The 19,779-nt window shown below is 44.5% G+C and overlaps 1 protein-coding gene across 1 annotated transcript in view; it reads left to right on the top strand.

Annotated features, from left to right (window-relative positions):
- ATP2C2 (ATPase secretory pathway Ca2+ transporting 2) overlaps positions 1–19,779 on the top strand; it is a 59,263-nt gene that overhangs the window by 21,126 nt on the left and 18,358 nt on the right. Inside the window, exons 7-17 of the mRNA XM_084812845.1 lie at positions 2,170–2,278; positions 3,399–3,548; positions 6,409–6,477; positions 7,503–7,578; positions 8,174–8,240; positions 9,465–9,589; positions 10,858–10,955; positions 11,244–11,345; positions 12,196–12,285; positions 14,308–14,409; positions 17,824–17,980. Of these exons, the coding sequence (XP_084668971.1) occupies positions 2,170–2,278; positions 3,399–3,548; positions 6,409–6,477; positions 7,503–7,578; positions 8,174–8,240; positions 9,465–9,589; positions 10,858–10,955; positions 11,244–11,345; positions 12,196–12,285; positions 14,308–14,409; positions 17,824–17,980 (1,145 nt within the window). The remainder of the gene's footprint in view (positions 1–2,169; positions 2,279–3,398; positions 3,549–6,408; positions 6,478–7,502; positions 7,579–8,173; positions 8,241–9,464; positions 9,590–10,857; positions 10,956–11,243; positions 11,346–12,195; positions 12,286–14,307; positions 14,410–17,823; positions 17,981–19,779) is intronic.

The following is a 19,779-nucleotide window of genomic DNA, read 5'->3' as shown; positions in this document are numbered from 1 at the left end:
CAGAAAATATGGTGTCCAAAGTGGCTACGGGCTGCCAAAAGGGTCAACATTAGCTTTCAAGCAAGTTATTTTGTCCCTTTTGACACCCCATGGCCACTTCAGACACCATTTTTGGTGCCTGGAAGAGTCACAAAAGGGTCAAAATTGACATGCCAGAGACCTTGAAAAAAAAAACACACTTTGGGGAGGTAGCAGGGGCCACAGCAGAGGACAGCAGGGAGTGCGTGCATCCCTACCCTGCCATAAAAAGAGCTTTTCTGGATCATTCCAAAGGTCCAACTAACCCAGCATTCTTTAGGCGGCCTCCTCCAACCTGGTGTTCTTCAAATGTTTTGGAGAGGGAGCACATAACTCCCTTGTTACAACAGCTTCACTGGCTACTGGCTTGTTTCCAGGCACAATTCAGAGTGTTGGTTATGACCTTTAAAGCCCTATATGGCTTGGGACCAGGCTACCTGAAAGACCGCCTTCTCCCATATGAGCCTGCCTGGGTTTTAAGATCTTCCAGGGAGTCCTTTCACTTGGTCCCACCTCCAGAATCTCCTCACCAAATGTGCCTCTGATGAACATAAGACCATAACAACATAAGAAGAGCCATGTTGGAGCAGACGAAAGGTCCATCTAAGTCCAGCATTCTGTTCACACAGTGGCCAACCAGCTGCCCACAGGAAACCCACAAGCAGGACACAAGTGCAATAGCATCCTCCTGCCCATATTCCCCAGCAATTGGTGTACATAAGCATTGATATAAATAGGCCTTAAGTCCCATTTATATCAATGGGTCTACTCTAAGTAGGACTTATGTTGGATTTTACCCATTGATAGAGACATCTTTAGTGACTGTCTCTAATCCCCTTTTAAAGTCAGCAAAGCATTTTGTGGCAGTGAGGCACCATAAGTTAACTACGTCCTCTGTGAAGAAGTGCTCGTTTTTGTCATCTTGAGTCTCCTGCTAATCAGCTTCATTGGATGGCCCAAATTCTAGCATTATGGGAGATGGGGTAAAACATCTCTCTATTCACTTTCTCCTATTATAAGCCTCTGTCACAACCCTGCCCACCACTCTCCAGTCACCTTTTCCCTACACTAGATGTTTAGCCTTTCCTTGTAGTCAATGTCCTCCAGCTACCACCACCCCTGATAATTTGAGCTGCCCTTTTCTGCCCATTTGCTAGATCTATGGTATCCTTTTTGAGAAGTAGTGACCAGAACAGAATGCAGTATTTCAAATATAGCCACACCATAGATTCCCACATGAATATGTGGGCTTAGATCTGAAAAGATGATCTCCCACCCTTGTCAGTGGCTCGAACTCATAATTAATTTCACCAATGTCTGCTGTTACCTTAATGCTACACCAGGGCGTTTGAACTGGTTTCATCCTAAAATAGCCAAGGGACATCTTTCTTTTCTGAATCCTCCATGAAATAGGTGTTTCCAGTACCTTGACATCTTCTTTTTCTTTGGCCCTCTATGATTTTTACAATGTACACCTAAAATACGGTAGTTTGGATGTGCCAAATAGGTTTCGCAAACACTATCACACAGGTCCAAGAATTGAAAAAGTCATGGAGGTTGAGGCTATCCAGGTCAGCTAGTCATGATGGCTATATATGCTACCTGCAGAATCAGATGTAGTATATACCAGTCACTGGGGAACAAGGGCAGGAGCTGCTATTGTTCTATGTCCTGCTTGTGGACTTCCCATGGCCATCTATTTGGCCACCACAGGAAAGAGGATGCTGGACTAGATAGGCCAGGAAGACTTTGATCAAAGTCTTCTGATCTGATCAAAGGACATTCTTATGTTCTTAGGAACATTGTCCTGGGTTTTTGATTCCTCAGTCTTCTCTCTTTCTCTTTCTCTTTCTCTTTCTCTTTCTCTTTCTTTCTCTTGTTTGTTCTCGTTCTCTTTCTCATTCTCATTCTCTTTTTCTTTCTTGCTCTCTTTCTCTCCTCTTCTTACTCTCTCTCTCTCTCTCTCTTTGTCTCTTTTCCTTTTCCCATTCTCTCTTTTTCTCTCCCTACCTTCCTTTCTTCTTGAAAGGGAAAGGGTAGAATGGAAGGGACACCTGTAATGTTCATGCACCAGCAGGAAACACTTTTCTTGCACCCCTTTGACAATTCCACTTTGCCCAGTATTTGTAATTTATCTCTCCAAAAATGCAGCTTGAGGGAAGGGAAGTTGCAACACCTTCTCGCTCGAGAGCTTGTGCCTGGAGATGTTGTGTGCCTCTCCATGGGCGACAGAGTTCCTGCAGATATAAGACTCACTGAGGTAATGTGTACATGTGTGCACCCATTATGTAACTTGGTGCAAAAATCGGTCTCCAGCCTCATGTCTCTCATGCTATGGTTCTGAAGACCTGATAGAGGGTAAGTTGAGGGGCCCTTGTGAAATCTCTGTATGTGCCTGCCTGTACACTTAGATCATCTTTGGAGGTACTTCTCCACTAGTCCCCTGTGTTGAAGGTGTGACGGGTGGCAACTGAGGAAAGAGTTGCCCAGTGGTGGTGCCCAGTTGCAGAACACCCTTCGCAGGGCGGCTTGCATGCCCCCAACCTTTATGTTGTTTTGGTGTCAGGCAAATAGCTTTTTTATTTTCCCAAGTCTTTTAATTGTGAACTTCATTTTATGTTGCTTTCTTTCTGCTTCTTTTAGATAATTATTGATTATTGATTTTTTATTTTTGTTTTATTGTTTTTAGTTTTATTATGATATATTGATGATGATATAATAACAAGAATTAGAAGAAGAATAACAACTAGATAAAGACTATGATTATAATTATTATTCTCTACAGCCCACATATTAAGGATGGGATCTATGTACCCCAATTTTTAGAAAAAAACACAGTGCAATCCAATGCATGTTTACTCAGGAGTAAGACCCACTGATTTTAATGAGGCTTACTCCCAGGTGCATAGGGTTGCAAAGTAAATCTCTCATTATTATCAGTGGTGATTTACAATACAGTTGCTTCCCCTGAATGGTACTCCATGTGCATTGATAAGTCACTACCAATGCAGTCTTCATGTGCAATCTTGTACAACAGCATTAAGATCCTTTCTGTGTAGTGTTTTACCAGTGCCCAGGAGGACCCGTGCACATTAGTCATACCCCCCCCCCAAAAAAACGTGATGCAACTGCCTATAGAACCACATCTAGATTGCTTCTTTGCCATGATATATCAATGTGTGCACTGGCAACACAGGGTGGGGACATGCAAATTAACTGGATGCTCTGCCAAACTGCACACACTCCAGTCCCAGAGTTAACTTAACAATTTTACCTAGTTAAAGCAGAATTTACTACGAGGAGAGCACTGCACAAGGGAAAATGCCGGAACATTAAAGCAATAGAATGGGGGGAAATGCATGTATCCCTACCTCCATTAGGTCACAGACCTCTTGGTGGACGAGTCCAGTTTTACAGGGGAAGCAGAACCCTGCAGCAAGAATGACGGCATCTTAGCAGAACCCGGAGACATGATGACCCTCAGCAACGTTGCTTTCATGGGAACCCTCGTGCGATACGGCAAGGGAAAAGTGAGTGGCAAAGAATACCCTTCTACTCATCTATCAGTAGACCATTAGTAAGGGACTTGTTTTGTTTTCTGAAGCCTGGGTATTTATTTATTTCATTTCTATACCATCCAATAGCCAAAGTGTCACACTCTGTCCTCTCCCTTCGCAATCAACACTCTCCAAGATACCAAGCGTCAGGCTCACTACTTTATTAGTTAACAACCAGGTTCCTTACAAATGCAAATTCTAGGAAACTCTCAGGCTACAAAGGAAACAGCTACTCCACGCAATTACAAATATCAATAGAGGAGCCAAAGTGGAAGTTAGAGAACTTGCCAGCAGTTTGAACAAGAACTTCCCGGCAAGATTAGCTTGGGGGGATGCCCCTCCCTAACAGTGGCTCCCGCCTATGTAGGCTATCATGCATAGCGAACCTGGAGGAACGTCTGAGCTCTGCCTCTAACTCTTCCTGGTTCACTCTGCGACAGACCCTAGCATCCCTCAAGTCACGCCCCTCACTGTCCTCCTTCCCCAAGACCTGGGTTCTCATGGGGGAGGGGGCTTCAGGTCAAGCCATCTGTGCACCATGGTCTTGGGAGGTAGGCCTTGCCATATCTGAGTTCACTAGGGAGGGAGTCTCCCCCAGTTCTGGCTGTTCCCATTCTGAGTCTGAGCTGATAACTATCTCCACATGCTCAGATTCATTCCTGACACAAAGCTCTCTGGGCAGTTCACAAAAAATATGGATATTGAGCTTTTCTATGTTCTGCTTCTGTGCAGAATTGATATCTGAGCTCTATTTATTTATTTATTTATTTATTTATTTCATTACATTTCATTTCTATACCGCCCAATAGCCAAAGCTCTCTGGGCGGTTCACAAAAATTAAAACCAAACAACACACAATAAAACAATTTAAAATATATAGAACATTAAAACCACAATATAACAATACAACCACAATAAAACCTAGCAGCAGTGCAAGAGTTTAAAATACAGATTTAAAACAGCAAAGATAAAAATTTAGAAAGCTAAAATGCTAAAATGCCTGGGAAAATAAAAAGGTCTTCACCTGGCGCCGAAAGGAATACAATGTAGGCACCAGGTGAACCTCACTAGGGAGCTCATTCCAGAGCTGGGGTGCCACAGCAGAAAAAGCCCTCCTCCTAGTAGCCACCTGCCTCACTTCCTTTGGCAGGGGCTCATGGAGAAGGGCCGCTGATGGTAATCTTAAGGTCCGGGCAGGCACATATGGGAGGAGGCAATCCTTCAGGTAACCTGGCCCCAAGCCGTTAAGGGCTTTGAATGTTAACACCAGCACTTTGAATCGGGCCCGGAAATGGACTGGCAGCCAGTGCAGCTGGAAAAGTACTGGCGTAATATGAGCTCGCAGGCCAGTCCCTGTTAACAATCTTGCTGCCCTATTTTGGACCAGCTGAAGTTTCCGGACCGTTTTCAAAGGCAGCCCCACGTATAACGCATTGCAGTAATCCAGATGAGAAGTTATCAGAGCATGGATAACTGTAGCTAGGCTATCTCTGTCCAGATAAGGGCGTAGTTGGTATACCAGCCTAAGCTGATAAAAAGTGCTCGGTGCCACTGAGTTCACCTGTGCCTCAAGTGACAGTTCTGGATCCAAGAGCACCCCCAAACTACGAACCTGATCCTTTAGGGGGAGTGCAACCCCCTCCAGAACAGGTTGAATATCTATAGAAAGAGCCATTTCTTTCCTGTTTTTCCACTGCATAACCTCTAGGTGGTGCAGTGCCATAGCAGAATAACGCAGTCACATAAACAGGAAAATATATTTTCTTTTGGTTTTACAAATAATTTTCCATTTTCTCCATTCTAACAAAAATTGGCAAGTCCTCTTTAAAAACAGAAGTGAAACTGGAGGGCTCTGATGTTGTCCAAAGAACCTGTAAACAACCATGCGTGAGGAATGATGAGCACACAATAAATGCCTCATGTAGAAAAGCTTATTGAGCTAGGTCAATCTAAATCATAGTCTAATAATTCTGCCTGGAATTGAGGGGGTTATGTCTCAAACTAGGATTCCCAAGAGATAGGCACCAGTGCCTTACCTCCTACACGACCGGTGCTCTATTTCCACAGCAACCCTAGCAGCTAGATGGCCAAAGTACACATCACTTTAAGGACATAGCAAGCAACTACAACTTTCTTACTCTAGAGTAAATGCAGCACTCCCAGTCTGGACTGGGACTCTACTATGGGGCTTTATCCCTTTCTCCCCCATTGCAGTTCTAGTCCAGTTCACTCCCTCCCATGCCAATATAAAAAATCTAGAAGTAAAACTTGGGAATTGTGGTGGTGTAGTGGAGTCTAGGCCTGCAGGATCGAAGCTCTGGTACTTTTTGATTAGCAGGAACAATGACATCATCTGCCAACCCCCTCAGAATTCCCTGTTTCCTTTGAGTTTAGCAGCAACACTCACAGTAGCTAGTGGGAGTCAATTTTATCAGCAAAAATATATAGTTGTAAGCTATCCCTGTTATAATACAAAGTATTTTGTGGGTGGCCTAGACTTGAATGGGTGATTAAGACCCATTGGCTTTAAAAAAGAGCTGCTCCCGATGGAGATGAAAACTGCTAGAACTGGTTTGTTGGTACAGATCAACACAGCTGGCTGCATTTTTGGACTCTCCTTGGGAATGTGGCTAGGGGGATTGTCATGATGAGGGCCATGATGGGACCCTTCAAAATTTACCATGACACCACTGATGTATGTGTGTGTGTGTGTGTGTAAGAGAGTCATTGTGCTTCCAATTTTAATTCATGACAAAATTGCATAGTTGGTAAAGACCTTTAGAATCTATCTAAGCAAGATTTTAAGCTTTTTCTGTCTCTTTTCCTTGCTCAGGGCATTGTCATTGGAACAGGCGAAAACTCGCAGTTTGGAGAAGTGTTCAAATTGATGCAAGAGGAAGAGGTAAGAAGGAGGGCAGAGAAAGTGGACAGAGAGGAAGTGTTCTCCACCTCTCGGAACATGAGAGAACTTCTCCTTAAGTCGTTCCAACTCATATGCCTTGATCTCCACTGTCTACATGATTTGCAACACAATATTGAATACAATGTACAGATGGCCATTTTATTTTTCTGAAATGTCCTGGGTGTTGTGTTGTTCAGGGCAATCGGGGGTGGGGGGAACAGCAGCTGTCCTACAAAAAAGTAGGTGCTTCATATCTAACAAAACAGCAGCTGCTATCTTTGTGTGGTGGCAGCCAAGGCTGCAAAAGCATTTGGTTAAGCTGGGTTCTTTTTATTGTACATATCTCTTATGCAAACAGTACCAGTCCCACAACCTCCAGCCTCTCATGTCTTTTGAGAAGGATCAGTGGGGATGATTAGGCTACTCTGAGCAAAATCAGAACTCATTGTCTTCCTTCATTTCTGCATTGTTTTAGTATATACCTGCCTACTGATCCGTTCTTTTGTTTGTGGTCTGTTTTGTCTATCCATTGTAATTATGCAATGTTAGCAAAACTTTCTGTATTTTGTAGAAGAAGAAAACAAAGGTCATTCATTTAAAAACTGGAGACCCCTCCCCCGCAAAAAAAAAAATAATTCGGGAGCACTATTTTTTTTCCTCTAGGATGTCCCAGAAAAACATCCAGGATGTACTGGGAAGAGATTACATATTGTAGATAACAGCAGGGATTCCTCTCCCTGTCTCCTCTCCAAGCCCCCATTAGTCTCCAGGGGTGGGGCTTGGGGAGGGGGAGGTTCTTGAAGATTAAAGGGGGTGGGGCCCACCAAGGGAGCACAAGCTTCTGCAGACCAGACGCAGAGCCACTGTGGCTGGATTAGGCCTGTGTGCCAGAGGTTTTGCACCCCTGTTGTAAGCCAACTTCCATAGGATCAAGCTTGGAATCAAAATTAAAAGGGTCTTTCCTTCCTTCCTTCTTTCCTTCCTTCTCTTTCCTCCCTTCTCTGCCTCTCGATTAATCCATCAAGACCCCCAAGACTCCACTGCAGAAAAGCATGGATAAACTGGGAAAACAGCTTACTCTTGTTTCCTTTGGCATCATTGGTGAGTTTAAGCAAGTGAATCTAATCATCTATTACCTGTTTTAAGAACAGGCTCCTTTTTGCCAGTGGAGAGAGACCACTTTTGTAGAAAGACTACGGGCATAAATTTGTATACTCTGGGCTCTGTTTCGATCCTCCATGTTGTCATTGAATGTGGTCTGCATCTCTCCTCTCCACATGTTCACATTCATGGATATGGAGACATGAATACAGCTAAGCAAAATGCCCCCCCCCACGAATGTGCGGGAGCAGTCAAGTGCATTCCTGCATCCCAGACTGTTGTCATGTCATCAAGATGGCTTCTCTTCTCCATCATCCCAGAGTGCAGGACACGGAATAATGAGCTCTAGTGACAGGAAGCCAGATTCCGGCTGACCATCAGGAAAAATTTCCTGACTGTTAGAGCAATACGACAATGGAACCAATTACCCAGGGAGGTGGTGGGCTCTCCCACACTGGAGGCATTCAAAACGAGGCTGGACAGCATCTGTCAGAGATGCTTTGACTTGGATTCTTGCATTGAGCAGGGGTTTGGACTCAATGGTCTTATAGGCCCCTTCCAACCCTACTATTCTATGATTCTATGTTTTTTCAAGGTTTACTGATGCTGATTGGTTGGCTGCAAGGGAAACATCTTCTTGGCATGTTCACCATTGGAGTGAGGTGAGAATTAGAAAGGCATGTTTCATATATGAATATATAGAGAAATTAATAGAACAGAAAACAAGTTTACTGCTCCGAATACTGTTTAGCATAGGGGTATCGAACATCAGGCCCATAGGCCAAACCTGACCTGCCTGGCGTCCCAATCCGACCCTCCAGGGTTCCTCAAATGGCCATAGACCATTCCCTCCCGCCATTTGGAGGTTTCCAGGCTTTCCTACAGGTTTTTTCCCCCATTCTGAAAGGGTTTTGGCCTGGTTATGGAACCGAATCCGCTTTGGTTGCCTTGATGGATGACTTTTATCAGGAGAGGGCCAGAGGGAACATGAACCTGTTACTTCTGCTCGATGTCTCAATGGCTTTTGATACCATTGACCATGGTATCCTCCTGGCCTGGCTCCATGGGTTGGGCATTGGAGGCACTGTGTTCCAATAGTTCCAGTTCTACCTGCAGGGTTTTCAGATAGTAATATTGGGTGACTATTCCTCTGTCTCTTGGCAATTGAGCTAGGTGGTTCCACAGGGTACTGTCTTGTCCCCAATGCTGTTTAACATCTATATGAAGCCACTGGAATGGTCATTAGGGGATTTCGTGCGATGATCATTGGGGAATTGTGCAAAGTGTCATCAGTATGCTGATGACACACAGCTCTATCTCCCTGTGACATCTGTCTCAGGTGAAGCTATGCAAGTCCTGGATCAGTGCCTAGACTCAATGATAGGCTAGGTGAGGGTCAATAGATAGAAGCTGAATCCTGGCAAGATGGAGACTCTGTGGTCCTAGAGACATGCATCAGGCTCCTCACGTCTTTCTCATTCATTCATAATAACAGAACCTGGGCTTATTTCATTATCGGTACATTCAAAATAGACAAGAGTAATTACTTCTTCCCACAAATCAGAGTCAAGATGTAGAGGTTCCAAAGCAACCAACTGGGTCCAACAGCCTTGAAAAGCTAGGTGTTGGCCTACCAGGACTATCTGGGGAGGACGCTCCACAAAGTTGGCACCACAACAGAAAAGGCCCTGCTCCCAGGAGACATCTGCCCAATTTAATTGTGAACAGGCTCATGGAGCAGGACCTCCAATGCTGAGCAAAGCGTACAAGGGGGCAGTTTTACAAGTTGTGCCAGAGCAAGATGATGCTTTGATATACTCCCTTACAGGAGTTAATAATCATAGTGGGGTGTATAACACTAGTGGTAAATGATTCTCTGTGTACAGCTTGGCAGTGGCTGCCATCCCAGAGGGCCTCCCCATCGTAGTCGCAGTGACATTAGTCCTGGGTGTATTAAGAATGGCCAAGAAACGAGTCATCGTGAAGAAGCTGCCCATCGTAGAAACGCTAGGTAAGGCAGAAGTATGCCATGCATGAGAAAGCAGGCCATAGGGATTTATTTATTTATTTATTTATTTATTTATTTCTATACCGCCCAATAGCCAAAGCTCTCAATCCTCAAAATCTGGTTAACTCTGGGGTTGTTTCCACTGGAACAGTTTGCATTCATCCTTGCATTTAAAGCAGGGATGGGCAACTTGTGGCCCTCCAGAGACTGTTGAACTGCAGCTCCCATGATCCCTCACCATTGGCCATTCTGACTAGCTAGAGCTGATGGGACTTGTAGTCCAATAACTAGAGGGCTACAAGTTGCCCAACCCTGGCTTAAAGTCATTCCCATGTTGGATTACAATGCCCATCAAGCCAACCAGCATGGCTGGGAATGATGCATAGTGTAGTCTAACACATCTGGAGGACACCAGGTTGGGGAAGGCTGGCATACATAGTACAACTGTGGCTCCATGAAATTAATTCCAGATGGAGAGAGGTGGGGTGGAAGAATGAGTGGAGGAGAAGGCTATCAATGGCTACTAGTACTGATGGCTATATGCTACCTCCAGTATCTGAGGCAGAGAGCCTATGTGCACCAGTTGCTGGGGAACATGGGTGGGAGGCTGCTGTTGCTATATGCTACCTCCAGTATCGGAGACAGTATGCCTCCATGCTATTGTACTTATGTCCTGCTAGTGGGCTTCCCATTGGGGCATCTGGTTGGCCACTGTGAGACCAGAATGCTGGACTAGATGGACCTTTGGTCTGATCCAGCATGGATCTTCTTACTTTCTTATGCCTGAGTGGCTTCTTAGGACCACTACTAAGGAACTGGTGCCCATATTAAAAAAAAAATGTATGTGGCCTAGTCTTCCTGGAACTGTGCCACTTCAGAATAACGTTGGGGTGGGAAAGGTGGAGGAGATGTAATTAAGTACTGGAATTTGCTGCCACAGGGTGGGGGTGATGTACAGCACCTCAGATGGCCTTCAAAGGAGAGGAGACATATTCCATGGAGGAGGGTAGAGCTGATCAGTTGCTGTTACCCGTTACGGCTACATGGAATCTCCATGTTCAGAGGCTGCAAGACACTGAATGCCACTTGCTGAGGAGCCAGGGTGGGAGGAAACTGTGGTGTTCATGCTCCTCTTGTGGCCTTCCTGGAGGCATCTTGTTGTCCATTGTGGGAAACAGGATGCTTGCTCAGATGGGACACACACACACACACACACACACACATGCCTGTGAACACATCCTGAGATCTGCCAAATTCTTCCCCCTTCACAGGTTGTTGCAATGTCATCTGTTCTGACAAGACTGGGACGCTGACAGCCAATGAGATGACCGTCACTCAGCTTGTAACCTCAGATGGATTCCAGGCTGAGGTACGGTTGGAGAATTCATGCTCTGTGCAAACCTATCATTTGTAATACAAGACAAACCTGAGGCTATAAGCCTGTTCGACTACTCTTAACTGAGCTCTGTGTTTTTATTGATTTTTCCATCTACATGTATTTTCTAATAAGCCCATAATTTTCACTTCCAATTGGCTGCAAATTCACTTTGCCAATTAATTTCTATCCCTAACTTCCAAGATTCCTGCCTACTTTCATCACTGCATTCTTTAAAAACAGAGGTGAGAAACTCAGGCTTGTGGGTTTATATTGTTCAAGGTGAGCGGGGTTGGATACAACGGAGAGGGAAAAGTGTGCCTCTTACCATCCAGACAAGTCATCAGAGAATTTTCAAATATCTCTGTGGGAAAACTAGTGGAGGTGAGTTATTTAATTTTGTTGTTATTTGAAATTGTTATTTCAATACTTTGTTGTTGCTGTTATTATTGTAACAGTGGTAGTGGGAAGAGTGAAGACAGACGTAATGTTTCTAGAGTGCTGGAAGACTGCTCTTGAAGCCAGTGGAGGGTAGTGGTTCCGATGTCAGCAGGGCTGTGAATCCACTCTGGGTTTCAGCCAGAACCAGTCAGAACTCTAAAGGAGCTATCCGGGGTGCTGAACCCTATCTCCAAAATAGGTTCCACACCTTGGATAGCTCCTTTAGAGTTCTGAGTGGTTCTGGCTGAAACCCAGAGCGGATTCACAGCCCTGCTGACATCGGAACCACCAGCCTCCACTGCTTGAAGCAGGTGTGCATTTTTTATTCCAGACTGATTTGTAAGAAATATCCTGCAGGTTTTTCAGCATGGTAAATCTTGAATAGGAACAGCCCAGCTGTGGAAGGGGCACACATTGACTAATGCCTTTGAAATCACCAACCTACTTTCTTCCCCAATCCCTGAAGCAGAAATCTAAATAAAAAACAAAAACAACCTTTCCTCCCCAGATGCAGTTCCCCTTGAAAATTCCTCCCCCATGGCAATTAAGCTAAGAAAAGACCTTTCCATTGGCACCAACGGATACTCAAGGCTCTGCAGAATAGATCCGAGGCCACAGGAGATAGATTCCGGCCTGGGGCCCAGGCCTAGCAACACCCCTGCACCCGGGTCTTTAATCTTGCTTCAAACCAAGCAGTGTCTTTGAACTCAGGGCTTAACATACGGTATTTGATCCATCTACATCTCTTCTCATGTTCCCCTTCATGCAACTCGTGTCAATGAATCTCTTTCAGGCTGGCTGTGTTGCCAATAATGCGGTTATCCAAAAGACAACTGTGATGGGCCAGCCAACCGAAGGAGCCCTTGTAGCCCTGGCAATGAAGGTAGGGTGGATATTGCAAGCCCCATGCTCATTAGTTTTAGATTTAATTGGGTTCTGTTTCATTTGTAAACAAAAGAGAATGCAAAAATAAATTTATTGTAGGAAGCCCAACACATTCTACCGGCAACTCAGTGACACAGGAGACAATGTTTTGCTGCAAAAAAATTATTCAGACTTTTTTCTCTACACTCTGAAGAAGGCCTAAAAATAAGAAAAAGGCCTAAATGCATTGGGCTTCCTACAATAATTTATTTACCCTGAGAATCAGTTTCTCTTCTTTGCTATCTACTTTGGATGCTCGCCTCCTTCTGTTTTCCTCATTTGTAAATAAAACGAAGCAATAACACATATGATATGGTCACCAAAAATGGGAGGGAATTCAGTGTTCAACTGATCTAGTAACATATCAAAAAGAGAATTAAATCAGAACCATAGTTATGTCCACATTCTAAACTTAAGGCAGTCAGAGAGCTGGTTGACCTGGAAATATTGGCTGTGATCCCAAGAACTAATTTAGGCTTACCCACAGGCATAAGTAAACATGCCTAATGGAATTGTTGTTGTTTTGTGTGTGGTTTTTCCTTTGACCATGCCATATCATAAAAGTGGTTTGTTTTTTCTTAATCTCTCTTTAAAGGTCTGGAATTTGGCAAGCTGATATTTTCATGGTTGCTGGATGAGGATTCCCTTGTTAGACAGAGGAGAGATTAATAGCCTGGTTTAGTTGGTTGGTCAATAGTTCACCAGTGGGTTAGGAGATGGTCTTTGGATAAGCTGGAGATCCTCTTGAGTCTTTTGAAGGAGATAGCCATTGGAGCTTGGAGAATGTGACATTCCTCCAGCTGATGAGTGGGGGTAGGGGTGTGTGTGTGAAAGAGAGAGAGGCTTATAGAAGGAGGAGGAGGAGGAAAACAGCAGTTTGAAACTTGGAAGAGAGAGAGGCAGAGAGAGAGAGACAGAGAGAGGTGTGAGCATTGGATGTAGGCTTAAGGCATGTTGACAGTTCGATCTCTCTCTCTGAGGATCTGCAGTAGGCTACCAGGTCTGCTGTCTTGTATTTATTTATTTACTTACTTACTTACTTACTTACTTACTAACTTACTTACTTACTTACTTATTTCATTTCTATACCACCCAACTGCCGAACCTCTCTGGATAAGGATGCATGCTGTTTACCTCCACTTATGCTCTATTTGTATTATAATAAAAGAGGATGTGTGTGTGTGTTTCTGTCAGTCCCATAGCTCCAAGACTGTTAGACCTAGACACCTGAAACTTGGCAAGCATGCTAAGAGAACCAGAGGGTGGTGCACTGCAGGGTTATTTGGTTTTTAAAACACAATAATTAATTTTAATTAAATTAAATGTGTCTGTGTGTTTGAAGCCTGAAGTACTATCTTCAGGCACTAGGTGGCAGACTTGCCTAACAGCTGATACAGTTTGAAGCCAGGGGGGTATATTCCGAGGGACATCGTTATATGGCTGCCCCTTTCCCCATGCTGTGGGGCATCCACCCACTCAGGGGAATGGGGTGGATAGTCCCTTCCCTCATGGGGTTAGAGCGGTGCACCATGGCAGGGGCTGTGACCAGGGGTGCCAGTGGGTGTGGCTTCACTCACACAAGGCAAGCACAATGTGTCCAACCCTTTGATAACTTTGCTTGAAGGCTTTGCTGCCTGAAACCAAGGGCCATTCCAACCCGTGCAAATATTGCAAAGATGCTGTAATTCTCCCATGATGTCTCCTTCGAAAGGAAACCAAACCCAGGTAGTGCTGCCCTGGGAATATCTTACCACACAGGCAATTGGGGAGCATGCAGCTATATTTAAAAATGGCTTCAACATTATCCAAAAGGTCATATTTCAAAAGCAAAATGGAATATGTTCAAAAAGTGTATGAATTCGGCATCTGAGATCCTGCCAGATTTAGAATTTTTGTGCCATTCTGTTCTAGCTCTACCCCGGATGTATGTAATGAATTCTTAAGTGCTATCATCCTATATCCCTCTTTTTGTTTGTTCTAGATGGAACTGAGTGATATAAAAGATACTTATGAAAGAAAGAAGGAGATTCCATTTAGCTCAGAGCAGAAGTGGATGGCAGTCAAATGTGCTCTGAAAAATCAGGTATAAGAAAGCAACTGATTTTTTGTTATCTATTGAACAAGCTATAAAAAAAAGGGGGAATAATTATTCACTGTAGGAATCAATTCTGGTGAAAGGTATTTACTGCATTTTTATCCCACCCTTCTTCCAAGAAGCTCACTCACTCCTCTATTTTATCCTCACAACAACCCTAAGAGGTAGGTTGGGCTGAGAGGGACAGTGTGACTGGCCCAAGGTCACCTGATGAGCTTAGCGGCTGAGTGAGGATTTCAATCTGGGTCTCTCCATTCCAAGTCCACTAAACCACACTGGCTCTAGTACAGTGTTAATGCTTGGAAAGGATACACCTTCCAGTCTTTTTATTGTTGTTGTTGTTCAGTCGTTAAGTCATGTCCGACTCTTCTTGACCCCATGGACCATAGCATGCCACTCTCTTCCGGAGCATGCTCAAGTTCATATTCATTGCATCAGTGATGCTATCTAGCCATCTCATCCTCTGCCATCCCCTTCTCCTTTTGCCTTCAATCTTTCCCAGCATCAGGGTCTTTTCCAGTGACTTTTCTCTTCGCATTAGGTGGCAAAATATTGGAGCTTCAGCTTCAGTATCTGTCCTTCCATTGAGCACTCAGGGTTGATTTCCTTTAGAATGGACTGATTTGACCTCCTTGCAGTCCAGGGGACTCGTAAGAGTCTTCTCCAGCACCACACTTCGAAAGCATCAATTGTTCAGCGCTCAGCCTTCCTTATAGTCCAGCTCTCACAGCCATACATTACTACTGGGAAAACCATAGCTTTGATTATACGAACCTTTGACGGCAAGGTGATGTCTCTGCTTCTTACTATGCTGTCTAGGTTTGCCATAGCTTTCCTCCCAAGGAGCAAGTGTCTTTTAATTTCATGGCTACAGTCACCGTCTGCGGTGATCTTGGAGCCCAAGAAAATAAAATCTGTCACTGCTTCCATTTCTTCCCCTTCTATATGCCAGGAAGTGATGGGGCCAGATGCCATGATCTTAGTTTTGTTAATGTTGAGTTTCAAGCCAGCTTTTGCACTCTCAACTTTCACCCTCAACAAGAGGCTGTTGAGATCCTCTTCACTTTCTGCCATTAGGGTGGTATTGTCTGCATATCTGAGGTTGTTGATAATTCTCCCAGCGATCTTAATTCTGACCTGTGATTCATCCAACCCGACGTTTCTCATGATGTACTCTGCATATAAATTAAATAAGCAGGGTGACAATATACAGCTTTGTTGTACTCCTTTCTCAATTTTGAACCAATCAGTTGTTGCATGTCCGGTTCTTACTGTTGCTTCTTGACCCTCGTACAGGTTTCTCAGGAGACAGGTAAGGTGGTCTGGTACTCCCATCTCTTTAAGAATTTGCCACAGTTTGTTGTGATCCACACAGTCAAAGGCTTTAGCATAGTCAATGAAGCAGAAATATGTTTTTCTGGAATTCTCTTGCTTTCTCCATGATCCAGCAAATGTTGGCGATTTGATCTCTAGTTCCTCTGCCTCTTCGAAACCCAGCTTGTACTTCCGGTAGTTCTCGGTTCGCATACTGCTGAAGCCTAGCTTGTGGGATTTTGAGCATAACCTTGCTGGCATGTGAAATGAGTGCAATTGTACGGTAGTTTGAACACTCTTTGGCATTGCCCTTCTTTGGAAATGGAATGTAAACTGACCTTTTCCAGTCTTGTGGCCACTGTTGAGTGTTCCAAATTTGTTGGCATATTGAGTGCAGCACTTTAACAGCATCATCTTTTAGGATCTTAAATAGCTCAGCTGGAATACTGTCATCTCCGCTAGCTTTGTTGTTAGTAATGCTTCCTAAGGTCCACTTGACTTCACTCTCTATGATGTCCAGCACAAGTTCAGTGACTGCGCTATCATGGCTATCAGGGACATTCAGTTCTTTCCTGTATAGTTCTTCTGTGTATTCTTTCCACCTCTTCTTAATCTCATCTGCTTCTGTTAGGTCCCTGCCTTCTTTGTCCTTTATCATGCCCATCTTTGCACAAAACGTTCCCTTGACATCTCCGATTTTCTTGAAGAGATCTCTAGTCTTTCCCATTCTGTTGTTTTCCTCGATTTCTTTGCATTGTTCATTTAAGAAGGCCTTCTTGTCTCTCCTTGCTCTTCTCTGGAACTCTGCATTCAGTTGGGTATATCTTCCCCTTTCACCCTTGCTTTTCACTTCCCTTCTTCCCTCAGCTACTTGTAAAGCCTCATCAGACAGCCACTTGGCTTTCTTGCATTTCTTTTTCTTTGGGATGGATTTCGTTGCTGCCTCCTGAACATTGTTATGGGCCTCCGTCCATACTTCCTCAGGCACTCTGTCTATCAAGTCTAATGTTGTGAAGGTGTTGTAGGTCTTCATAGAACTGATCAACCTCAGCTTCTTCAGCCTCAGTGGCTGGGGCATAGACTTGAATTACTGTGATGTTGAATGGTTTGCCTTGGATTCGTACTGAGATCATTCTATCATTTTTGAGATTGTACACCAGTACTGTTTTTTCCCACCCTTTTGTTGACTATGAGTGCTACTCCATTGCTTCTAAGGGATTCTTGCCCACAGTAGTAGATATAATAGTCACATGAATTAAATTCACCCATGCTTGTCCATTTGAGTTCGCTGATTCCCAAGATGTCGATGTTCAGTCTTGCCATCTCATGTTTGACCACCTCCAGCTTACCTTGATTCATTAATCTTACATTCCAGGTTCCTAAACAATATTGTTCTTTACAGCATCGGACTTTCTTTTCACCACCAGACACATCCACAGCTGAGTGTCCTTTCGGCTTTGGCCCAGCCGCTTCACGCTTTCTGGCGCTACTTGGAAATACCCTCTGCTCTTCCCCAGTAGTATATTGGACACCTTCCGACCTGAGGGTCTCATCTTCCAGCGTCATCTCTTTTAGCCTTGTGATACGTTCCATGGGGTTTTCTTGGCAAGAATACTGGAGTGGGTTCCCATTTCCTTCTCCAGTGGACCACATTTTGTCAGAACTCTCTGCCATGACCTGTCCGTCTTGGGTGGCCCTGCACGGCACAGCTTATGGCTTCACTGAGTTACGCAAGCCCCTTCGTGATCCATGATGGGGATTTTTATGCCACTTTATGCCGTCTTTTTATGCCACTCTTTAAAACAGGGGTGTCAAACCTCTCTCAGCCCGAATTCAGTTTTGGGGAAGTTCATGGGAGCTGCATTCCAGTGGTGCATGGAGCTGAAGGCAAAAAGGGCGAGCCAAAAAGACCAGAATATTTTTGCTTAGAGCTCTTGCTTTTAGAATGGGGGGAAAGTCCATGCAAAAGGCAGGAAACAAAGAAATTGGTGGGAGACAGGGAACTACAACCAAATAAACCTGTTTCATTTGGGATTCAAATAATTCAGCCCTCTAAACGTTTCTTTAATTCACCTCCTTGTTTCCTAGGGCCTGGAAGAAGTCTATTTTATGAAAGGGGCCTTTGAGGAAGTGATGCAACATTGCACCATGTTTAACAGTGGTGGCCTTGCCCTCCCGCTGACACCGCAGCAGAAGGCTGTCTATGTTCAAGAGGAAAAGCACATGGGATCCCTTGGCCTGCGGGGTCAGTCTGCATTTGCGCCTCGTTACACCCCGATCCCCGACCAAGTCTTATGTGGGTCAACAAGCTGGGCATCAGAACTACGAAGCTTCCAACTTGTTGCTCTCTATTGCAATCCCCACACTAGACATCAGTGGGTGTGTTGCGGAACCGCATTGCTTCCTGCAGCCCATAAAAATACATTCCGTCTTGTAATGACCAGGGTTAGCCCTCCGTCTCCTTATCCGCAAGCCTTTGCCCACACCAGAAAATACAGAAAAATACAGAACTTACAAAATACAGAAAATATACAGAAAATACAGAACTTGTTGCTCTGTATTGCACCCCCACACACACTAGACATCAGTGGGTGTGTTGCAGCCCATAAAAATACATTCTGTCTTGTATCAACCAGGGTTGGCCCTCCATTTCCTTATCCGCAAGCCTTAGCCCACCCCAGAAAAATCTGGCCTCATCCCCCACTCAGCTATGGTTTGGAAAACCATGGCAACTTCTTATCCTTTTGCATTTTGATGCTTGGATTCTTCTACCTGGAATATTCATTTGGAGCACCTAGAGATGTGTATACTGTTACGCAAGAAGGAGTGACATTATCCTGTTACTTTAGGGCAGGGATATCGAACCTCTTTCAGCCTGAGGCCAAAATTCAATTTTGGAGAAGCTCTCGGAGGCAGGGCCAAAGCAAAATATCCACAATACCTGCACGTTTTAGCTTCCTGCCAGTAACTAAGCCTTAGGAGAGGCATTTGGAGAGGAAAACTGCAAATAAAGCCAGAAAGACACCATACGACTGGTGGTCAGGGGAAAGGGGGTGAGGCAAAAGGAAGGGGGTGTTGCTGTCTCAGGAACCCCATAGGACCAGATTGGGAACCTTGGCAGGCTGGATTTGCCCTCGGGCTGAGATTCAACACCACTGCATTAGAGAAGATGTATGTAGCCCACAACGCAGAAAGGTGTATGGATCTGTAAATAGACAGTGGTCTCTTGCTCATGATGTAATATATAATGTTGTATCTTTCAATTAGCTAAAGAGCTATTTCATGCTAATTAGCTGATTAGCTAGCAGGGAGTGTGTAATATATAGCTCGTCTACACTGTTGAAGGATCTACTCAGTCAAGTCCAGATTGAAGGTTGCAATGTACTTATACATTTTTGATTATAAGACTTGATTGTAAGACTCATAAGGTGCAATCCTACGCATGTTTAGGCAGGAAAAGGGCCTATAACTCCCAGCATGTCCCAGCCAGCCATGGCTGGCTGGGGGCATGCGGGGAGTTGTAGGCCTTTTTTCTGTCTGGAAATGTATAGGAGTACGCTCTCAATAGTTCAAACTCAACATAAAATGAAATGAAATTGATTGGCAGTAGATTCTGAATAATCTAGCAGCAGCAAAAGCTTTTATTTCTGCAGCTCTCAGCTAATTTATAGAATCACAAGATGTCCAATAGTTCTTGTTGTTGTTCAGTCGTTCAGTCGTGTCCGACTCTTCGTGACCCCATGGACCATAGCACGCCAGGCCTTCCTGTCCTGCGCTCTCTCCCGGAGCGTGCTCAAGTTCATATTCGTTGCATCGGTGATGCTATCTAGCCATCTCATCCTCTGCCATCCCCTTCTCCTTTTGCCTTCAGACTTTCCCAGCAGCAGGGTCTTTTCCAGAGCGTTTTCTCTTCGCATTAGGTGGCCAAAATATTTGAGCTTCAGCTTCAGTATCTGTCCTTCCAATGAGCACTCAGGGTTGATTTCCTTTAGGATGGACTGATTTGACCTCCTTGCAGTCCAGGGGACTCGTAAGAGTCTTCTC

The sequence above is a fragment of the Heloderma suspectum genome, chromosome 8 (assembly GCF_057233095.1).
Source record: "Heloderma suspectum isolate Gila_16-S chromosome 8, 16-S_ref, whole genome shotgun sequence".
NCBI lineage: Eukaryota > Metazoa > Chordata > Lepidosauria > Squamata > Helodermatidae > Heloderma > Heloderma suspectum.
Note: the sequence above shows the minus strand (reverse complement) of the source record. Positions and strands in the feature narration are given on the sequence as shown.